Below are 16,135 nucleotides of genomic sequence, written 5' to 3' on the forward strand. Positions count from 1 at the left end.
GCATGCAGAGAGTGTTTTGTGGTAAAGGGCATAACTTTCTGTTCTTAAGCAGAGGGGGATATATTTTTGTTTATATTGCGGTGGTTATTAATGTTGAATGTCTCAGCGGAGGAAGATTCCTTGTCATTACCATTCAGCCATTCTTACACTGCCTATACTGTCAAGGACAAGGTGATACCTAATGTTTATCTACTGGAACTGAAAAGGAAAATGGAAAGGAGAAAAATTACCTCTCAACCTGCTGGGGACACTTTTTCTAAGGCAGCCCAGGATGCTGTTGGCTTCTTTGCCACATGAGCATATTGTTGGCTCATGGTCAGCTTGTTCTCCACCTGACTCCCATATTCTCATCTGGAAAGCTGTTTTCCAGACTCTACTGGTGCACAGGTTGTTCCTTCCCAGGTGAAGGACTTTGCATTTCCCTTTCTTCAACTTCCTGACAACCCTCCCTGCCCATTTCTCCAGCCTGTTCAGATCCTTTTGAATAGCAACACAACCATCTGGTTACCAACCACTCTTCCCCAGCTTTGTATCATTGCCAGTTTGCTCAGAGTGGGCTCTGTCAGTTCATCCAGGTAGTTAATGAAGGTGTTACAGTACCAGCCAGGGGTACTCCACTAATGATGAGCCCTTTTCAGCCCAGCAGTTCTGCCAGTTTTCCATCCACTTCACTGCCCATTTATTTAGGTTGTACTTCATCAGTTTGTCTATGAAGAGGCTTTGGGAGACAGTGTAGAAAGCCATAGTAAGGCCAAAATAAACTACATCTGCTGCTCTCCCCTCATCCACCAGATTAGTCATCTAAAGCAAAAATTCCTGTCCCAAAGGCACTTGCCATAACTTCCCATAAAAACCACAGAGAGATCATTTTCTACAGATACTTTCTGAAGAACTATCTGTGGACATTAAGTGGGGAAAACTGTTGTATATACAATAAACCCAACTTGTCTACTGAGTCCACTATTACTGTTCAGTAGCATTAAGAATTTTACTTTGCATACCAGTCTGTCTGGTGTCTGATTTTAGACACCAAAACTCAATTGGCCACTAAAAGAGAAGGACTCAGTGGAAATAATGGGATTGTTGCACATCACAATTACCCTGATCAGCTGCTGAAAGTTATTCTACAGGCTTTATCCTCTGCTTCTCTTGCAAATTGTCTAATAAATTAATGATCAAATTGAACTCAGTAACTATTCTCAAGTTGTATTAGCCTTCAAAGTAAACCTATGTAAGTCCTAAAAAAAGGATCTGCGTTTTGCAAAATTGTCTTCTTTTTTCCCCCCAGCTGTATGAGTTGACCTAATAAAAAATTGGTCCTATCTGATGCTCATTTCATTTATAGCCTTAGATTGACATGATTAAAAAAGTCATTGCTATGGCTTTCTTTACTTGCCACCAGGGGGAGGACTCTGCATTTTCATCTCCAACAAATCATCATTAAAAAACCAATCTCTAGTGCACAATAGCAGGCTGGACCTCTGCGATTTTCCATGCACAGCTTTGCAGCGGCTCTGCCCCTGTCTTATCTCTGCAGCGAAATTACAGCCCACGAGATGTACATCAATTGTCCCTTTCTTTGCAAAACACTCTGATGTCAGAAGCAACATGGCCTCAAAGTAATTTTTAAGAAGTTCTTCACCTAGAGACAGATGTGAGCACTGTGCTTCATCCTTTACATTTAAGACCAACCTGATTCAAAATTACTCTCCTTCATGTCTTCTCTCACACAATTCCTCTCCTTCAGCACTTTATGCCTTCCAGACTTGCTACTTTGGAAGGAAAAAAAATTCCGTGATCCTTTTTCCTTTGTTATTTAGCTGCCTCCTTTCTCACTAATCCTCTCTACCCTCTGTGTGTTCAGCCATGGTGAGCAGGCACAGCTTCCCCACCCTCCCTTTGACTTGCTCTTTCCTAGACTTTGCTTTTGTCCTCTGTAGCAAGATGGAGCTTGGCACTTGCTGGCCTGGTCAGTGTTTAGCTGAGGTCTCAGCAGAACATGACATATGTGCTGCCACACGTGGTTGCTAGGGGCAGCTAGTTAACTCCTGTAAAAGCTGTTTCACATCTCTGGATTGCAGGGTGAACCTAATCTGTTACTTAAATATTTTTGTCTTTCCTACCTGTCAGCTTTGTACCTGGACATTTTAGTTGCTCACTCCTACTGCAGATTCTTTAAATTATTCTTGTTTTTCATCTAGATCAGGCTGGCATTTTCTTCTGTGCAGAGGGATCCATCCATCAGTTTTTTTATATATGTTGAGTGACTTTGTGGACACAAGCAAGTCCACAGGGCTTAGAGGACCTGCTTGCAGGTTAGTGTCTGCTGTAGTTGTGTTTAATTATACACTGCAGCAGCTCAGCACTGCACAGTAACTAAGGCTTCAGATTAGTTTGCCCCCATCAGCTTTGTTTCATTTACTGCCCATCTGTGTGTGACTTGCAGTAAACCTGCATACTTACATAACTTCTTCAGATGCATCCTAGAAATCCCCATGGATTCTCAGCTTCTCCTCCTTCTGTGAGGTGACAACAAAACCCAAAGACACTTCAAAATTCTTAGTACGGACCCAGGGAACTGCCAAGCCAAATCAATCTCATGTAAATAAACATGCTGTCAGTTCCCTTTTTCCCAGAAACAACCCACAGAGGAAAAAAACCCAAAGTTAATTAGGGAGTGCCTGGATTGCAGCTGGCCATCTGGCTGCCTGGGAGCAGAGGTTGCTTTTGCACCTGAGGCTGAACAGGCTCTAAGGAAGAGACTCAAGAAACCTTTCCTTTGCCATGTTTAGCAGCAGGGAACAAAAGTACAACAACCAAGAATGCCAGCACGTCCAGAGTGTCCTGTCTGTCATCCTGGCATGCTGAGTTTAGGGATCATCTATTTCAAATGCACTTTTGTCCCTGTGGCTGTCTGCCTGCCATGGTATCCAGCCTGCATCCAACTGCTAATGAGCTTCATTCACTGTCCTCACTTAAAGCTTGTGTAATGAATAGCTCTGAATTGAAGTATTATTAAACCCCTATGAATACAAGGTCATATATCCTTGGAGGTGATGAAACTTCTTTTAGCTTTTGCAAGAGGATTTGCATTTGCATTATGCTGTGGTATTTCTTTGCAGCTGACCTGGTGTTACGCCTGATGGGGTTTGCCCAACCAGGAAAACCACTTCAGGGCTGTTCCTTGACAACTGTGCAATAGGTGGATCTAAACCTGAGACCTAAGGATGGAGATTCAGAAAACACTAATGGTGGAATTACACTGAGCAGAGCTCTATCCAGAGGGTGGGAGGAAAAGGGGAACTTCACTGCAAATCCATGCTCGTTTCAAAGACAGCAAAGCCAAAGATGAAGTTTCTCTAAATGGTTGCATCCCCCTTCCAGGCAGCTGTGTAAGTTGTCTTTGGCACTGACTGGATAGGGGAGGTTGCTGCCTGGAAGGAACCAGGAAACAATAAATGAAGGTCTGTCAAAATGGTAAAAGTCACTTCTTCTCAAAACTATTTGGCATATTAACTCATTCCCGCTTTCCTCCTTGAAGAAACAGGTGCTGATTTGTTAAGCAGTTAGTCAAATAAACTCAGTTTGCTTTTCCTTTCAAAGTTTGCCCAGAGTAAGGAGTGGCTGTGCACAGTTCCCAGGCCTGCCATTGTCCCAAGAGCACCACTCCTGCCAGAGCTGGTGATTCACTCCCGCAGCGCCAGCCCGGTGCTACCACGTCAGCAGAGGAGGGAGGAATCTCCACTGACAACTCCAAGCCAGCTCCTGTGACCTGTCACAGGCACTGGGGACAGGGCCTGAGTGATCCTCTCTAGGCTGTGAAAAATGTCATGACACAATTTTGTGATGGCTAAATCTGCAGAAGGTTCCTTTGATTAGGGATGAAAACAAAATAGATGCCCCAAACTTCTCTATTCATAATTATGTTGGAAGCAGAAACTGGCTGACCTGTGCTTACAGCATTCCAGGTTCAGACTCAGACCAGTAGGAGAGGCAGTTACACACCATCCTGGGCTGGCAGTCATCCCAGGACAGGGCACAGTGGCCCATCAGGTAAAGTGCAGGGAGCAGGCAGGGTATGTTCTAGGCATGGAATCACCAAGTGGGTGGTTGCTGCTCCCACGTTCTGCATTCCTGTGACCAGCATAGCTGTCTCCTCCTCCATTTCACAAGTCCCTGCTGTGATGTGGGGGATAAAGGGGAGACAACTTCCTAGAGTTTCCCCTTTCTCCCATTGCTGCCACTCCAAGTCAGGGCAAGGGAGAGAAGCCCATAGAAGCAGAGAGAGGAGCTTGGGCAGAGCTGAAGGGGCAGAACAGTCTGGACTGAGTTTGGCTAAGGCTGTAGCAACTGGCTGATTAGACATAATTTGCTGGTCTACATTCATTTTTTGGACATTTTGCACATGCACAGCATGGTGTAGGTAGATATGCTGCAGAAATATTAATTGATAAGAACTGCAGATGTTCCCCCTGCTTTCTGAGTGTGTTTCAGGTCACAACACAACATGCTGTGCGTGAAAGAAGCTGCATTGGCAGCACAGTCAAATTTGGATGTCACTTTATTGTGCTATTTCTGATATTATGAACAATGTTCAAAATGCCATTTGTAAGGATTTTGGTACATTAGCCCTGTTAAAGAGAATGGAATTTGCACACATCCTGGGGACACAGCATGGGCTATACGTGTTTTTTATTCCACACCGAGGCAAAGCAGCACCTGGGTGAGTGCTATTCAAAAAAGGAGGATTTTGTTTTCTCCTGGAGGTTGGCATGTTTTTATCTGGCTTCCCTTGATAACAGCTGGCAGTGAGCTGAAACCACCACTCCCTGTGCAAACTGTGGGATCCCAAACTTCAGGATACAGTTTTGTTTATGTATGCCCAATGCTTATAATGAGCTTAGGCAATGAATCTGTTAGACACAGGGTCATTACTATTATTACTTCTTACAGCATTACACACAGCAGACCTTCATCCTTGATTTAAGTGTTTTGGTGCTGCTCTTGCTTTAAGAATAAATAAATACATTAATTTAAAAAAAACCCCTTTTTAGAAAAGAGGTAACTAAAAACATTAAAATTGTTTCCTTAGATCGATTGCACTGTGTGAGGATGCAGTGTCTTGAATTAAAAATGTTGGGAGGATAGTAGATATGTGTTGTGCTTGATAAATGTGCTCTCAGTACTGCTGTGAGAGAGTGAGATAGATCCACACGTCAGAAAACAAGATAAAGCACAACATCTGCTCTTCCCTTCTACCTCCGTGAGCTTGTGGGAGTTCTTTCCTGTTCCCTCATTTCCTCATCTATAAATCTAAAATAACACAGGCTTCCCTTGCTGGAAGTTGTGTAAGCAGCTCATGACTGTACAATGTTAAAACCTGGAAGGGAAGTGCACTAGAAGAGCAAAATATATTCTCTCCATAAATTACAGAAACATGGCCAAACAAAGTGATAGACAGAAAAAATCACTACAAATTCTCCTGTCTCCTAATTACCTGGGTGCATCCCTTCTTTTGGTTATCCCTGACAGAGAAAGGGCTTGTTTGTAAACACTGGGATTCAGGGGTGGCAAGAAATCTGGAAAAGCCTTTGGAAACTAGGCTGAACAGTGGCTCTGTGCTTGTGGCTGTGATTATAGGACGTGAAACCAGGTGATCCCTAAGCAGATGCCCAAGTGAGCCTGAGTCATAAGTGAGCCCGAGTCATAAGTGAGCCCGTTGCATCAAAGGTACAGGTACCTGCTCATGACCACTTGCCTTCTGTGTTGGTGCTTTATAGGGCTGTTGGCTCACAAGAATTCTCTACACTGAGGATCAGGCAGTAGGCAGAGGGAAAAGCATTATCTCCGTAACTGCAGACACTATGTTGGGTAGAGTGGAAGTCAGGTTTTGGAAAAGGCAGAGATCACCTTTCCCAGAGCAACAAAAGGATTGCAAGGAGCTAGAAAGACTTTTGTTGGTGTCAAGCCTGTTAGGCTGTCTTTGAAATACCTTTTGTAATGAACCTGGGATTCTGTTATGCTGTTGATTATTTAGTTGCCTACACAAAGCTGATATCTTACTTAAGGCTTAAATCCAGGCCTGGCTTATATAACAATAATTTGAGTTGTGGTTTTGATGGCAAATAAACATTGTCATTCTAGATGAGGGTAGAAAATCACTCCGATGCTTGGTAGATTTGTCCCCTGAGCTACCTGGTAGATAGCTTGGGCTTGAGTAACATGGAGCAGCTGCATGGCATCTCTGATCTGCAGTGAGGTGTTCCTGTGATTGTTCCTAAAATGCACACCTTGGTTGTATGCCAGTTGTACAGCACTACCACATCAACTACTCAACTGCCCTGGTAAAAATGAAGCAATAAAAGCAATTGTTAGACTCCTTTAAAGTGGTTGAACTGTTATAAAGCTCAAGTAGCTCCAAGGGCTGGTTGACATACAAGCCAGTCCAAAGATCACTGAAGATCAGATGCTGAATATCACTAGATGTGCTAAAGGCTCTTACAAGTAGACAAAACAATCGCTGTCCTTTGTGGGCAGTGTCCAAGCTGAGTCAAAGTGCTGCACATCAAACACAACGGCACAATGAGACTGAGTGGAGAGGGAACAGTGTTCTGAGGGATGCAGAAGAGTGTAGAGGCATCTGCAGCCCCCAGTTTTAAATCACTGAGTTCAAAGGTTCTCCCTGTCTACAGAAACCCTGCAAATCCAGTACCTTCAAGTGGCTCCTGCTCTGGCATCCCCTTACAAAGTGCCTCTCTCAGAGCTGCTCAAGAACCCTGTCTTTGTGCTTAGGCACTTGCTTAAATCCTGGCAGTGGGAAACATGCTGCCATTTTTGCTTGCCAGTTGGGAAGCACCTCATTAGTTATGTCAGAGATACATTATTTTGTTCTCTTTGTCCAGGGGATTATCTCTGAAAGCTTTTTCGGTTTCCCAGCAAGGAACAGACCACAATCAGGTCTCTGATTTGAACTTGGGGTCTGGAGGATTTTAAAGCTAAGAGGGTCTGCTGCAACTCCTTCACCAGACCTCTCTCATGCAAACACAGATCGCAATCAATGCCTCACTTTTCTGCCTTTTCATCAGTTCAGATGTAGCTCCTGATGCCACAGGTGCCATCACCAGGCTTCAGAGTTAACAGTTCTACTAATGACAATTCCAGACCGTGCGGAAAGTGAGACAAGGACGGCAAATTAGGGTGGTACCCGGCATGTCTTCCCTGCCACCGGGGCTTTAGGAACGACTGAGGTGATTCTCATCCCCAGGAGCTGAGCACGGGGCGGAGGGCGAGCACCTGGTTGGGGCCACCGAGGGCTCGGGCAGCCTGCCTGCCTGTCCGTCTGTCTGCTCACCTGCCTGCCTTCCACCGGTGGCCGCTCCTCGGTGCCGGGCACGGCGGAGTCCCCCAGCCGTCTCTCCCAGCCCGGGCCGCCACCCCCGCCCCGCCGCGCTCCGCCCCCGGGGCCGCCCCAGGTACCGGCGGGGGGGCGGCTGCGCCACGCGAGCAGCGGCCGCGGGACCCGCACGGCTCGGCTCGGCTTAGCTTGGCTTGGCTTCGCTTATCTCGGCTCGGCTCGGCGCTTCTCCACCGCAGGTAAGAGCCGCGGCCCCGCGGACAGGGATCCTCCCGCGCCGTCGGGGCGCTGCCTTCCCCTCGAAAGTACCGGGGAGGGGGCTGCCGGCGGGGACTCGCCGTGTCTCATCGCCCTCGCCGGGACTCAAAAACTCTTTCCACCCTCCTCGCACCGTGCGTCGGGGCTGTCCCCGGGCTCCGCGGGCCGGCGCAGGGGGCAGGAGGTGCCCGGCCCCGGGGCAGGGGGCAGGAGGTGCCCGCGGTGCCGGTGGGTGCGAACCAGCGGGCGCTCCGCGCCCCCGAGGTGCGGTGTGACGGGAGGCCCTCGGGAGCGACGGGGCAGAGAGGGCAATAGCAGTTCCAGCTCTAAAATAAACATTTCCCAGCAATGCGAGGCGATATAATAGTCCTTTAGCTTTGAAATATCCTGAGCGCGGGGCGGGGGGGCGCGGGGGGAAGGCTGGAGAGCGGGGCCTTCCCAGCTGTTCTCCAGCTGGTGTGTGACCCGCCCGTTCCCGTCACGCTGGGCATTGCTCGGCTTGGGGAGTGCGAGCAGGTAACAACACAACTACCCAGCGATAAAGCACTGCCGGGGATCGCGGCGCCGTTGTCGCTGCTGGGGAAGGGCAGAGACCCGGGGGGGTCGGACTGCACAGCCCGCCCGGAGCTCCCACCACAGAGCTGCTGGCGGGCGAAACACCGGACTTGGGTGTCCACCCACGCTGCCCTACGGCACTGGGCAGTGAGTCCACTGCACAAAGCCAAACGGATCAATCATTCTAATTTAGTTCATAAAAACTCTCCAGTTTGGCCAGTATCTGCTGTACAAAACACACTTTTTTTTTTTTCCGTACTTTTTGAGAATACACGTTTATTTTCCCCAGTGTTTTCTCCGTGCTCCTAGCAGCCCTGCAGTGCTGCTCATCTGATGCAGGGGGTAACACTGTGCTGTGGGACTGCAGGGCAATATCACCAACACCAGCATGAGTGGTTCCACCTTTTTGCTTCCCACAGCTCTGCCTTCACGCTGTCCTTTCCTTCTTACAAGCATGACATATTGTGTGCTTATGCAGTGCATCAGGTTGATCTGACCTAAATTGAGTCTAACCTGTCAAAAAAAGAAAAAGTGGGGGTTAATTTTAGCCTGGATTTTCCCTTGTCCTGAGACAATATAAGAATGCAACCTCAGAATACGTGTTTTTGTACAATTCTTTGGTGGCAAATCTGGTTTCAACCTCTCCTGTTGTTTCCCATTACTTATTTGTGATCCAGTGCTGTACTCTCAGCTGTGCAAGTAGCAGTCTGTGGGGCTTCACAGTAGCCTAGATTAGCTCTGGGTTCAAATAAACATCTTATAAATGTGGGGGTTTTTTCCCTCCCAAGGTAAAAATGTCACTGGAACTCTAATTTGGATTTGTGTAACTGTACCCAGATCATGGGAGAACTGGTATTGGTTTATAGTGGGTACAAGACTGAATCCATACACTGCTGTATGGAAGTATATGACTAAAAGGCTTTTATTTCCTGCTATTTGTGTTTGCTGTCCTGGAAGTGGTTGCATATGCATTCACTGAGACTTTGGTATGATCACTGTCTTCAGGACAGTTTTATCAGAAGAATTTATAGTGTAAGTCAGAAGAGAGACAAATCCATCTTTAAATCAAACTTCCTTTGCAATTTTGACAAAATCCTACTGTCCCCCTTGCAGATCTGATACACTTTCAGGTAACAAATTGAGAACACTTACTAGCTCTAGGTTTTACAACAGTAGTTCTTGCTACATCTAGGTGTAGCAAAGGGATACATTTAGTGTTTGTTAACATGATTGTTGTTGTTGTCATGTAATAGTCATGTTAGTTGACTTGTGAATGGTTCAGAGAGAGTTTTTTCTACCTTCCTTTTATTTTGATGCCGCCCTGGATTAAAATGGGCAGGTCTCAGCATCACATTTCAGGGTCTTGGATCACCCTGGATGGTTGTAGTTCCACAGAAGGGCAGTCCACTTGGCCCTCCCCAGCAGATCCATGTCTGTTTGTTACTGGTTTGGCTGAGGAAGCAGGTTTTTTTGAACCATTTCTCAATGGCTAACATTGAGAAGTATCCTGAACTGATCATTTCAGGTATGTTTTTTGCTGTAAAAATGTATCTTGTGCTTCAAGTTCTGCCTATTTAGTGAGCTCCTGGAAATGTGTGCTTAGCTTAGTGCAGCGCGATAGTGTTTGATATTTGACATAAGCATTACGATTTATGTTTGGAAGTATTAGCTAATTAAAACAGGGGAAATGGGGGATGCTTGTAATCCCAGTTAGCAGGTGGCTTACTTTGCAGCATGGAGAACATCATAGCACAGAGAAATGAATTAACTTATTCATCACCAGTTTTCTGCTTGGAAGAGGAGGATAAAAGGCAGCAAATTAAACTTCAGCACTGCAGAGGCATCCTGAGCTGGCCCTGTCTCTGTGTGGTTCTGGTGGTTTCTACAGGACAATACCAGTCTCTGGTCACCTGATTTGGTCAGGACAGCAGCTTGCTTTTACCCATAAGTGAAAGGTTTCAGACCCAGTGATGCAGAAAAATCTGTTGTGCTGTCTCCTGCACACTGGTGGAGGGGTATCTACCTGAATCTGCAGGTGGTCTCACTCTAGCTCCAGGTAGGATGAGTTCCATCATGTACCTGAACTTTCCTTATCTTCCACCACCATGAGAGGGTATGATCATGGCTTTCTCCATGGAGGGCTGCAGAATGTAGCTGTGCCTTGCCTTCCAGCTGGGGAAGGATCAGCAGGGACTTACTCACATGTGTCTTGTAGCAGAGCTCATACAAATTCGTCTGGTGTGTTGCCCGGAGTTCTTTTAGGTCACTGTCAGCGTGTTCAGCAGTGAGATACTGGGGAGTACTTCACTATTTCCAGTTCCTTCTTGGAGAAACTGAGGCAGAGCTGCAAGGCTGGAGAGCCCATGAGAAGGAGACTGAAGTCTGTTGTCTCGGCCATCGCTGCAATGTTTGTGACAGGAGGGAAGGGCTTTAGTGATGGTGAGTTTTGTAACAGCAATCAACCTCTTCGGTGCGTGCTGTTCTCTGGATTTGGGGTCAGCCTCAGCTAGTGATTCTGTAGGCCTAGAAGTTGGCTGGCTTCTGGTGTTCCAGAATTCAATGGAATATTCAGGGAATTGTGGAAATCTCTGCATCCACTCTTTGGTGCGTGAGGAGGATATAAATCCCCTGTTCAGTGCATCCCTCAGGAGAGAGCTGAGCTGGGCTCAGTTAGTGCCTCCCCTTTACAAGGGGATATTTTTCTCTGTATTTTCTGGTGTAGCATGTTTGCCAATAGTCACGGAACCATGTGGTGATAAAAGAGTCACAAACACTCAAGAAAAGACACATAGAACAGAGTAAAAAAGTGGGAACTTCTATTTCTTTACATTTTTTTACCATTGTAAAATTAGAGTGACTAATTCCTCCTTCCTGAGAGTTTTGTTGTGGCTCTAAAATGGACTTTGAGGATGTTGAACGTTGTGCAGGAAATGGGAGAGGCCTGGCTCCAGATACACAGAGACATTTGGCTTGAGGAAATCTTCCTAACGACAGTCCCAGCCTGCAGATGAACTAAAGGTAGTTATGAAGTTAGAGAGTTGGTGGCAAAAAGGTGATATCTGCTGGTTTTTGACTCTTGTTCCACAGCCAGAAAGTTCTTAAAAACCTTTTTAAAGCTCTTTTTAAAGCCTCTGTTCCCAAATCTAAATGGGTAATAGTAATAAATAACCACTGACATTGCTTAGAGATTTTTTATCTTTCAGTTCCATGCATATATTGAACTTATTTGTAGCATGTAAATTCCAGAGCAAATCCACTACAAGCATCTTCTTGTAGAGACTTCTAGAGTCATCAATAAAGGCATTTTAGTTTTTGCTGACAAGATGAGGAGTTCATATTTTTAAAGTAATAAACATAGACTTTCTATGTAGAGAGTTGAATTATCTTTGTTCTAGATTTATCAATTGAGTTAGTTAGATGACACTCCAAAATCGAGTTCTGGATGGTACTGAAGTGCAAGCCAGAGGCTGTCACAGTGAGCAGCTGTTGCAGAAGGCAGGGGTATGAGAAGAGGAGGAAATGTAACCGATACCAGAAAACGTGCAATACTTTGGGCAAGAGCAATGTGCAGCCTTGTTGCCAAGTGAGGTGATTGTCAATTGTGTGGGTCGTGAGAAAGGATTTGCTTTTGATCCAAGTTCTCACCTGGAATAGGTGGCTGCAGCTTGTTGTTTACATAAGGTCCGAGTTTGCCCACGTGTTTTGTCAGTCTCCACAAGGCAAGATAATGTAAGTCAGGATGACAAAAGGTGGTGTACCCTGGTTACTGGAGAGGCAATGCACCAGAGACAAAGTTGGCCTTTAGATTGTATTAGCCATAAAAAAGATGACTAAATTCTGTTATGTTTTTCTGCTCTAAATCCAGAATGACTATTACTTTGAGGCAGTTATTTGTGTATAGATGTGCTGTAAGTTGCAGACATTTCCATGTCCTATTGCAGTTGCCTTTGCAGCACAGTAGACTTTGATCCAGGCTTTGTGCAAAACACCAGTGTGTACAGATATATTTCAGCTGCTCCTTGGTTCCATTTGCTTTGCTACCTTTCTGCAGGAAATGTGTGATGATTCCTGTTTGAGGTTTTCCATCCACTTGTAAGATTGACCTGGAAATTTTATTTTAGCTTAATCAAGATAGTCTCCCTTTAATAAACTTTAAACTGATGGCTCCAAATATCTGCTGCTATATTAATATCTGTCACTAACTCCAGCACTGTTTCTATTCTCTTTGTACACTACAGGACTTTCCTCTTCCCAGAAGGAAGCTCAGACCTTACACAGCAGTGTGTTCCCAGCCTAACCTGCCTACCCATTAGTCTCCTACCTACTATTCCCTAATATTCTCATTATCCACCTTTATCACAAACATTTTAATCCTTTTGCTTCTACATCACAGGTTCAACAGTGTGACCACTCTATTGATTCATATACTCACAGCAAAGCCTTCATCTGTCTCATGGATTATAGATCTAAATTGGTAACTATCGCTTGCTTGCAATATTTATTAGCAGTTATGTTACTTGCTCACACTCTGTTTTCTGCTTTTGATAAATCTCTCTTGTAGTACAGCATTTGTATAAGACTCCATAAGGTCACGGCCTTATTTCCTTTATGAGCTTTATTCCTAGGACGACACACATTGGCTGTAAAAAATTTCCATTGCTTGATAGAAATTTGATTCAGAATTTAATTTCTGAAAAAGAATACAAAAATATTTATTTTCCAATGACAGAGCACATAAAGGAATGAGTTTTTATAATAGAAAATTAACATAGATATATAATTTGTGAACTAGAATATTTTAATTTAAATGCATTTTTAAAGACTCTTTTTGGGGAATAAAACCCTACAAGGTATTCACTCTTTCAAAAAGAAGTTACACTGCATGTTAGTAACATCTCTCGTGGGTTACTGTTAAACTGTAGATATTAGAGATTAAGAAATCTTTTGGTTTATCTACTTTTTTGTTGCTTCCCTACCACATAACTTACAGAGTAGTTTCCACAGTCTTTTAGCATCTTCAGGGCTGTCTGCAGTGCTGCTGTCCTTTGTTTCTGTAAGAGCCTTGGCCCCTGTGTGATCTATTTGACTTTAGCACAATGCATGTGGGTTTTTTAAAAACTTTGACCTTTAATTGGGCTCATTATTTCTGCTTTACCAAGTGAGTGTGTCTAGTAGTCTCTTTTCTTCCTTCCTCACTCCTAAGTGCCTATGGATAGCCAGGAGTCCAACAGGTACAGCTGTGTTTGTGACTGTGCCCCTTCTCTTGTTGCCTGCTGTTACCATTTATTCCTTCTAGACTGATAGACATCAACTTCTTTCTTAGATATTCTCTCTTGGCTGACCTTGAGCACTGGAAGTCAGAAACAGTACTGTGGAAGTAGGAAAAAAGGCGTTTGGACTCTGATATAAAGGAATGATTTAACACTGGCAGCTCTGTGAAAAGAGTGTCAGGAGAAACAGAGTGGCCCAATTGCTGAAAACACAGACATACACACACAGAAAATGAGGCTGGACCCAGCCTGGAGCAGCTGTCATAAGATCTTTGACTCTTAGAAATATAGGGGGGTGGTTTCAGCCCATCTTCTCATCTGCCTGAACAAAAAAATGTGTCTGTGCTGGCAGATGATGATGAAACAGTTAAACAGTCACGTTTAAATTGTTACTGGTCCTGTGTAACACAAAACATACGTAGGAAATTTAAGTTTTGCCTTTAAAAATGAAGCAGTGACATATTAAAAGATGTTTTTACTGCTAGAAATGCCCAGAAGCTGTAATATCCAGAACACACAGGTTCATAAGAAATTGAATTTGTTAGTGGGTAGTTTGAAGTATAAGTTGCATCAGTGTGACCACGTTTCATGGTTAATTGAGGTGACTGACAGAAGACAAGGAGACTTTTTTCCAAACTCTCACAATGTTGTGAGAGAGAATGAAACATGGAAATGGTCATGTCTGTGAACACACTCATGTGGTTGCTAATAGAGATGTGTAACTTCCATGGGAATGATTGGATTTCTTGTTTCTTGGCTGTGAGAGGATAGAGAAGAGCACCCTCCATTAGTTTGTAGCCAAAACTTCAAGGGGCTGGCAGCACTTGGAGTCAACCTTAGCTTTTTTTCCTGGAAGTAAATGAATGGTGAGATACAGCAGTTGATTTCTAGCCAACACTTTGGACAGTTCATGTATTTCACTGAAGTTGGCTGTGGGCAGTAAATGCCCGCAGCCACTGCCCACAGTCACTGCCAACAGGGGTGGCAGTGACCACTTCTGGTGATTTCTAAGAGCAGGAATGCTATGCTGTTTGGTGTTTCACTACAAACTATTTTGATTCTTCACCATGATGTTGGTCACAAATTGAAGAGCACAGCTGTGTGAATCCATCTGTATGACACATTTCAGTGAGCACTGAAAGCAGCAAAGGCTGGTTTCCCATGGAGGTGTCTTAGGGCAATAGGCTTTTTTCTTTTAAACTTCATTAGACCAAAATAGAAACTAAATGCAGGAGAGCCGCCTTGACCGAGGAACATATTCTTTGGTGGCTAATAAGCTCTGATTAAGATTTTATTGCTTTAGAGCATTTGCAGCAACCTGCTCTTACGTGGTTTCTTTGTCTAATAAAAGATGAGCTCACACTGCAGGCTTTTTCCTCAATAGGGAAATAATAAGGTATCTCATAGCTACGTAACTGCCTATTTTCACAAACTAGTTGGAAGTGGATGTGTTTGAGACCTTGTTCCCATTACTAAAGCACATGGGGGAAAAAAAGGTTGTCAATTTTAGTATGCTCTTAGCTACAAAGCAGCGGGCAGAGAACTAAATGATGCAAGGCCTCATACTGAAGTGTCCTCAAGGACAATCTGATTGGCAGCTTTTTCCTCTCCCGTGTAATGGGTTTTATGGAATGCGGCTAAATCTTTCCTGTACAGGTATTTTATTAAGGATTATTCCAAGGCAGTCAAAATGGAAACATTCACAAGCGTCTCCTTTGCCCTCTGCATGCCAGTTGTATTTGACGTGATCTTCTGCACCTGAACACTAGACAGCAGAGATGCTGCTCTATTTGGAGCCATCCTGAATGAACCGTGTATGTCCCTGTGTGCCCAGGGAGCAGGGGGCTACACTGCCAGCTAAATGGCCTTGGACCAAGGAGGGAATACAACCCCCTGAGAACAATGGCTGTGTGAGCTGTTTGAATGATTTGGAGGGAGCTGCCCATTGTCATCGTTCCCCTCTGCTGCTGCTGCAGAACCTCCTCCAAGCGCTGAGGGCCTGCAGGAGATGTGATTCCATGGACCTGTCTCTCAGTAGCATAGCAACTGCCATCAGTTCCCACTGCTCTGTCCCCTCTGCTTGGCTCCCTCAGCTGTGCTGGAGGTGAACCAACTTTACAAACAGCCCCGCAGAACAGAAGTTGTAGGAAGATTTATTTTTAACTGGGATCTCTCTGTGCTCTGAACCAGCTCTCTGTGGGGTACAGGACTGGCATGACTAGGGAGTGCTTGGAGCAGGAGTGAGACAATAGGTGAGGAAGAGGGAGGGGAGGAGAATGGGAGAAAGGTCTGCTGTTTCCTGGCTTCACAATTCAGCACCAATTCAGGGGCAGCCCTGTGAACACTTTCAGCCCAAATGCTGGTGGAGCTCATCTTCAGTCATGATCTACCATGAGAGGAGTAATCAGAAATTAGAGAAAAAGTCCTTTCAGTTCCACTCTATTGACTGGGGTGGGGGAAGGGAAAAGTCAAATTTAAGCAAGGGGATGGAATTTTCTTTGAAATCTTTGTGCTCTGATGCTGCCTCTGGTGATTCAGGGCGCTGACCTGCAGCATCTCCAGCGCAGCACAGAGGCAGGCACAGGCCAGTGAGTGTTGTGCTTCTATGACAACAGCCCCGCACTCCGTGCAAGTATCATTTGATCTTATTTTCTGTGTTGTGCTTCTAACAAAGCTGCTCGAGCTGGCCACATTCTGT

The 16,135-nt window shown here is 45.0% G+C and overlaps 1 protein-coding gene across 2 annotated transcripts in view; it reads left to right on the forward strand.

Annotated features, from left to right (window-relative positions):
- Positions 1-7,458: 7,458 nt before the first annotated feature.
- The window catches only part of RAB3B (RAB3B, member RAS oncogene family), a 53,065-nt gene continuing 44,388 nt past the window's right edge, over positions 7,459-16,135 (forward strand). Inside the window, exons 1-2 of one of the 2 annotated variants that reach the window (XM_064665235.1) lie at positions 7,477-7,593; positions 12,561-12,641. In XM_064665235.1, the coding sequence (XP_064521305.1) occupies positions 12,621-12,641 (21 nt within the window). In that variant the 5' untranslated portion in view covers positions 7,477-7,593; positions 12,561-12,620. Of the gene's footprint in view, positions 7,594-12,560; positions 12,642-16,135 lie in introns of both variants that reach the window. The other variant, XM_064665237.1, reaches the window with a different exon arrangement.

This window comes from Pseudopipra pipra, chromosome 9 (genome assembly GCF_036250125.1).
Source record: "Pseudopipra pipra isolate bDixPip1 chromosome 9, bDixPip1.hap1, whole genome shotgun sequence".
Taxonomy (NCBI): domain Eukaryota; kingdom Metazoa; phylum Chordata; class Aves; order Passeriformes; family Pipridae; genus Pseudopipra; species Pseudopipra pipra.